This window comes from Terrapene carolina, unplaced genomic scaffold (genome assembly GCF_002925995.2).
Source record: "Terrapene carolina triunguis isolate 2854851 unplaced genomic scaffold, T_m_triunguis-2.0 Scaffold33863, whole genome shotgun sequence".
NCBI lineage: Eukaryota > Metazoa > Chordata > Testudines > Emydidae > Terrapene > Terrapene triunguis.
In genome coordinates, this window is record NW_020698214.1 from 1 (window position 1) to 6,524 (window position 6,524).

General features: G+C 64.4%; 1 protein-coding gene across 1 annotated transcript; it reads left to right on the forward strand.

Moving 5' to 3' along the window:
• Positions 1-59: 59 nt before the first annotated feature.
• On the forward strand, positions 60-5,826 carry LOC112111869 (structural maintenance of chromosomes protein 1A; the record flags this gene model as incomplete). Its single annotated transcript, XM_026663591.2, has 12 exons — positions 60-176; positions 798-904; positions 1,231-1,372; positions 1,700-1,845; positions 2,135-2,288; positions 2,561-2,671; positions 3,135-3,291; positions 3,624-3,778; positions 4,166-4,317; positions 4,644-4,713; positions 5,060-5,170; positions 5,446-5,826. Coding segments are annotated over 12 exons (1,506 nt in total), but the record flags the coding sequence as incomplete, so codon positions are not given.
• Between the last annotated feature and the right edge of the window lie 698 nt (positions 5,827-6,524).

Sequence of the window (6,524 nt, forward strand, 5' to 3'; positions counted from 1 at the left end):
GGGGGGGGGGAGGTAGGCCGCTCCCCCAGCTGGGTATTCACCCCGTCTCCCCCCCGCAGGAGAAGTCGAAGCTGGAGAGCGAACTGGCCAACTTCGGGCCCCGCATCAATGACATCAAGCGAATCATCCAGAGCCGGGAGCGGGAGATGAAGGACCTCAAGGAGAAGATGAACCAGGTAAGCATGAAGCGGTGCATTGTGGGGGACGTAGTCCATGCGGCGCCTGCCCCCCCCAGTGTGGTGCATTGTGGGGAATGTAGTCTGCACCGTGCCCTGGAAGCGGTGCATTGTGGGGGACATAGTCCTTCCATTGTGGCATTGCTTTGGCCTGTCCTCTGCTGCAGTGCATTGTGGGGGTTATACGCCACCCAGTGGCCTGGCATGGTGATCATAGGGGGAGTCATAGTTTGAGGATAATCTGCTGCAATGCATTGGGGGGGAGGGGGAGAGTCCATGTGGCATTGCACTTCTGCAGTGCATTGTGGGGGGTGTAGTCCAAATAGCATTGGTCCCTGGCCCTCTTCTGCTGCAGTGCATTGTGGGGGGTGTAGTCCATGTGGCACCTTCCCATGCTGCATCCTGGGGATTGTAGTCTGTGGCTATGCTCCCAGCTCCACCTCTCCGCTCCTGCCGGCCCCTTCCTGTCCAAAGGGAGGGGAGATCAGTTGCTGCGGGGGGGAGTTCGAGGCTGGGTGGTGCCAGGTTGGTAGCCCGGGACCCGGAATTGGGGCTGTCAGATGGGGCAGGGAAGGGGCACCCCCCAGCCAGGGTCTAACAGCAGCACCCCCCCACCGGCAGGTGGAGGACGAGGTGTTCGAGGAGTTCTGCCGGGAGATCGGGGTGAGGAACATCCGGGAGTTCGAGGAGGAGAAAGTGAAGCGGCAGAACGAGATTGCCAAGAAAAGGTACCAGCCCGGATGGGAGCCAGCGCCCCCTAGAGGGGAAAGGCCCCCATTCCCTGACCCCAAGAGTCAGCCAGCCCCTACCCTGGGGCTGGATGAGCCAGCGCCCCCTAGAGGGGAAAGGCCCCCAGGCCCCATTCCCTGACCCCAAGAGTCAGCCGGCCCCTACCCTGGGGCTGGATGAACCAGCGCCCCCTAGAGGGGACAGGCCCCGAGTCCCATTCCCCACCCCCTGAGCCAGCCAGTCCCCGCCCCGGAGCCGGCGCCCCCTAGAGGGGACAGGGGGAGGGGAGAACCCTGCACCCTGACTCTCCCCCCCCGGCCCCCAGGCTGGAGTTTGAGAACCAGAAGACGCGGCTGGGGATCCAGTTGGATTTTGAGAAGAACCAGCTGAAGGAGGACCAGGAGAAGGTGCACATGTGGGAGCAGACAGTCAAGAAGGACGAGGCCGAGATCGAGAAACTCAAGAAGGTACCAGGGGTCGGGGGCGGGAGGAGGTGATGGGGCGGGATCTGGGCACTGGGGGAGAGAGGGGGGAGGGGGTGCAGCCTTGGAGGGTGGGGCTCTGGATGTAGGGGGTCGGGCTCCCTCTCCAGCTACCCCGGAAGAGCAGTGCTGGGGTGTGGTGGGGGAGGAGGGGCTTTTTTCTTCTCCTCCCCCTGTCCAAGAGGAGCCATATGGGCAGTGGTGGGTGGGGCTCATTCCCCCAGGAGCATTGTGGGCGGGGCTCCGGCCCTGGTGGGCGGGGCTCCGCCCCTGGTGGGCGGGGTTCACTCCCTCCCTCCCCCCCCCGTGCAGGAGGAGCAGCGTCACATGAAGATCATCGACGAGACCATGGCCCAGTTGCAGGACCTGAAGAACCAGCACCTGGCCAAGAAATCCGAGGTCAACGACAAGAACCACGAGATGGAGGAGATCCGCAAGAAGCTGGGCGGGGCCAACAAGTGAGTGACAGCCAGGGGGTGGGGCCAGGGAGACAGTTTCCACCTGTCCCCACCCCCTCCCATGTGGGGGTGGGGCCACTGCACTGATAGCTCTCCATTGGAGGCGGGGCCGGGGAGTGACTTGGGCCCGTTGGGGGTGTGGCCTGTGTATGGTAGATGCCCATTGGAGGTGGGTCCAGTCAATGATCTAGGTCCAGGGGGGCGTTGAAGGGGGCAGGGCCAGCACATGACAGACATCCCTTGGAGGCGGGGCCAGCCAGTGACCCCGGGCCGCGTCCCCGCCCCGCAGGGAAATGACCCACCTGCAGAAGGAGGTGACGGCCATCGAGACGAAGCTGGAGCAGAAGCGCAGCGACCGCCACAACCTGCTGCAGGCCTGCAAGATGCAGGACATCAAACTGCCCCTCTCCAAGGGCACCATGGACGACATCAGCCAGGAGGAGGTGGGGACAGGAGGGGGACTGGCCGCGACGCTGGGGGAGGGGTTGGGGGGGTACAGATGGGGGCTGGAGGAGTGGGGGGGGCGGGGGGGCCGGGAGGCGGTGGGGGGGCGGGGGGGGGCGGGGGGGGTCGGGGGGGGGGGGGGGCGGGGAGCGGGGGGGGGCTTCAAAGGATGAGTGGCACTACGGGGAGGGGGAGGGGCTGTAGAGGGGGAGGGCTCTGTGATTCCCGGTCCCTCCTTTGCTCACCTCCCCACCCCCGTCTCCCCCCCCAGGGCGGGGCGCCCGGCGAGGAGCCCGTCAGCAGCTCCCAGCGCACCTCCAACATGTACGCCCGGGAGGCCCTGATCGAGATCGACTACAGCGACCTGTCCGAGGACCTCAAGGTGGGCAGGGCCTGCGGGACTCCCCGCCACTGGATATCCCGGCACACAGGGCTTGGGGGCGGGATTTCCATGGGCAGGGCCTGTGGGACTCCCCGCCACTGGAGATCCCGCTGCAGCACCCTTGCCCAGATTCCCTTGCGGGACTCCTCGCCACTGGGCAGGGGTTGGGAGGGTTCCTTGGCCAATGAGGGACTTCATGGAGACGCTCGGTTGGTTGTAAAACGGATGAGGGTTCTCAAGTCTCCTCCCTCCAAGGCATAAGCCCCGCCTCCCTAACTGATGGGGGCGGAGCCAGAACGAAATGCTCCTCCCCCACCCCCATTGTCAATTGCACCTTCCTCTGATGCCCGTGAGATGGATCTGGGGGGAAGGTGAGATATGGGGCCGGATGGGCCCATGGAGGGAGGTGGGTGGGGCATGAGTGGCTGGCTCCACCCCCTCCCTTTCTGCCCCGCCCGCCCAGGACGCCCAGGCGGAAGACGAGATCAAGCAGGAGATGAACCAGCTGCAGCAGAAGCTGAATGAGCAGCAAAGCGTCCTCCAGCGCATCGCCGCCCCCAACATGAAGGCCATGGAGAAGCTGGAGAGCGTCCGGGACAAGTTCCAGGAGACCTCCGATGGTACCGGACGCCTGGGTCCCAGCCCGGGGAAGGGGGGTTAGAGCAGGGGGGGCTGGGAGCCAGGACTCCTGGGTTCTCTCCCCGGCTCTGGGAGGGGAGTGGGGGCTAGTGGTTAGAGCAGGGGGGGCTGGGAGCCAGGACTCCTGGGTTCTCTCCCTGGCTCCGGGAGGGGAGTGGGGTCTAGTGGTTAGAGCAGGGAGGGCTGGGAGCCAGGACTCCTGGGTTCTCTCCCCAGCTCTGGGAAGGGAGTGGGGTCTAGTGGTTAGAATGGGGGGGGGGGCGGGAGCCCGGATGCCTGGGTTCCCATTCTCCACTCCCCCCCAACCCCGCAGAGTTTGAGGCGGCCCGGAAGCGCGCCAAGAAGGCCAAGCAGGCGTTTGAGCAGATCAAGAAGGAGCGATTTGACCGGTTCAACGCCTGCTTCGAGTCCGTGGCCACGAACATCGACGAGATCTACAAGGCTCTGTCGCGGAACAGCAGCGCCCAAGTGAGCTCCGCGCCCTCTCTGCCCCCCCCCCCCGCCCTCGCCTTCCCTGCCCCATCTGGGACCCCCTGTGACTCCGCCCTGACCCCACCTTCTTCCCAGAAAGGCAGCATCTGTCCTCTGAGAAGGTAGCTGGCGACCCCACCCCTCAGCCCCATGCTGGGTTGGGAGTTAACCCCCATTGAGATGCATGTGGCAGTTCACACCTCTGCGAGCGATCGGCTCAGGCTCTCAGCAGACTCAGGCAGTGTCGCCTTTTTGAGCTTTTCTCCCCAATCACGAGGGCTAGAGACTTTAGTATTATTGTAACCGGAAAATTGGGATGTGGGGCTGGAGGCTCTGCCTCATTCGGGCCCCACTCCTTACTGCCCCTCCCATCCCCCTCTGTAGGCGTTCCTGGGCCCGGAGAACCCCGAAGAGCCGTACCTGGATGGAATTAATTACAACTGCGTGGCCCCTGGCAAGCGGTTCCGGCCCATGGACAACCTGTCCGGAGGGGAGAAAACTGTAGCAGCCTTGGCCCTTCTGTTTGCTATCCACAGGTAGGGGACGCTGGGGCCCAGTGGGGTAGAGCGGGGGTGGGGCTGGGAGCCAGGACTCCTGGATTCTCTCCCCAGCTCTGGGAGGGGAGTGGGGTCTGGTGGTGAAAGCAGGGGGGCTGGGAGCCAGGACTCCTGGGTTCTCTCCCCGGCTCTGGGAGGGGAGTGGGGTCTGGTGGGTTAGAGTAGGCGGGGCTGGGAGCCAGGACTCCTGGGTTCTCTCCCCGGCTCTGGGAGGGGAGTGGGGTCCTGTGGTTGAGAGCAGGGGGCTGTGGGGCAGGGTCATTGGCGAACTCCCCATCACCCCCTCGTCTCCGCTCCCTCCCCAGCTACAAACCCGCTCCCTTCTTCGTGCTGGACGAAATCGACGCTGCGCTGGACAACACCAATATCGGGAAGGTGTGTGGGGCTGATGGGGGGCCAATAGCGAGGGGCCTCCGTGGGCCATGTGATGGGAGGGAAGCTAGGGGGGAGGGCGGCGGCTGGGGGTTGGGGTAGAGGAAAGGGAAGTGGTTTGGGGGGACGCGGGGGATTTGGGTGTGATGGGGCAGGAGAGTTCGTGGCTGGGGACTCTAGGGAGAAAGGTTTGGGGGAGGCGGTCATGAAGGGGGTGCCCTGTTGACCCCCGGTAGATTAGAGGTCTTGGGGGGAAGGTCTGGAGCTGGGGGAGCTGGGTCTGGGGGGGAGGGAGTGGGCTGGGGGTTTTAGGGGGACCCCCATTGACCCCCCCCGATCCCTCTCACAGGTGGCCAACTACATCAAAGAGCAATCCACCTGCAACTTCCAGGCCATTGTCATCTCGCTGAAGGAGGAATTCTACACCAAGGCCGAGAGCCTGATTGGGGTCTACCCTGAGGTACGGGGGGGCTGCCCCCCACTTCTCTGCTGGGGTCCGGAGCGCTGGCCGATCCATCCAGCCCCTGGGGGTGGGGCACGGGGGGCCTGTCTCTGCCTGGATCCGGGGGGCAGAGGTGCGGGGGGGGTGGGCAGGGCATTTGGGGGGGCAGCACGGACTACCGGCCCTGCCTGGGGTGGGGGGGGGGCACACATTCAGTAGGGGGGTGCGGGTAAGTGACCCCCCCTTTTTTTGATCCATCTTTGACTCTCCCCCCTTCCCCCCTCTCTCCACAGCAAGGGGACTGCGTGATCAGCAAAGTGCTGACCTTTGACCTCACCAAGTACCCCGACGCCAACCCGAACCCCAACGAGCAATAAGCCGGCTGGACGCTGCCACGGGTGGGGGGGGGATGTGATGGGTTAACCCCCCCCCATTTATTTTTAACCATTTCATTGCCTCCGCCAATGCATTCTGGGGGGGCAGGGGCTATTAACCCCCCGTCTCTAAGGTGGGGGCCACCTGTCTCCACATCACTGGGGGGAGCGGTTTTATCCCCGGGGGGGCCTCAATTCCCCCCACCCCCTCCGATGCTATTTTTAGAATCATGCTATTTAACTTGCTTTTTAAAACCAGCCCCCGGGGGATCAGCCTGGTAGGGCTGGAATTATGGGGCAGTTGGGGGGCGGGAAGGGGGCAAGGCGGGCGGGGGGGTCACCGGGCTGCTGCTTTTCAAGTCGTGTCTCTGTGTCTGTGTGTGTGTGTGAAATGTGTCTTTTTGCAACAAAATAAACCAGATTTTCCCTTCCCTGGATGGCTAGTGGGTCAATCTTTGGGGGCTGGGGTGGTGTGGGCGTGCGCCCCCTGCTGGCGGGGATCAGACCTGCTCTGTGTGTGTGATCCCCCTGCCAGGGGGGCATGTGCCCTGGGGTGAGGCCCCGGGTACCAGCCAGGGGGCTGTGATGGGAGATGGGCAAAATGGGGGTGCTGATCAGATGGGGAGGGGTACCGGGGGCCTGGTCTGGGAGATGTGGGGCAGGCTGGGCCTGTGCGTCTGATTTCTGCCATTGCAGCCCTCAGGGCACGAAGCTGTGAGCTGGGCATGGGACAGGGGTACCAGAAAGTGCCAACCCTGGCCTAGATCCGTGCGGTGGCAGGAAATCAGGTGAGACTGGCCAGGTGCTGCCAGCTCCCTGCTCATCTGACTTCCCCTACCGGCGCCCCAGAGCGGCTCAGAGCCCCCCGTCCTCTGTCCTGGTGCCAGGGCAGCCTGGGGGCGGACGGACCCAAATAACCTGCCTGACCCCTCCAGGCACCCGCCTGGCGCCCTGAAACATGTGTGGATTGGAGTCAATTATTGTCATCCCGAGCTGCG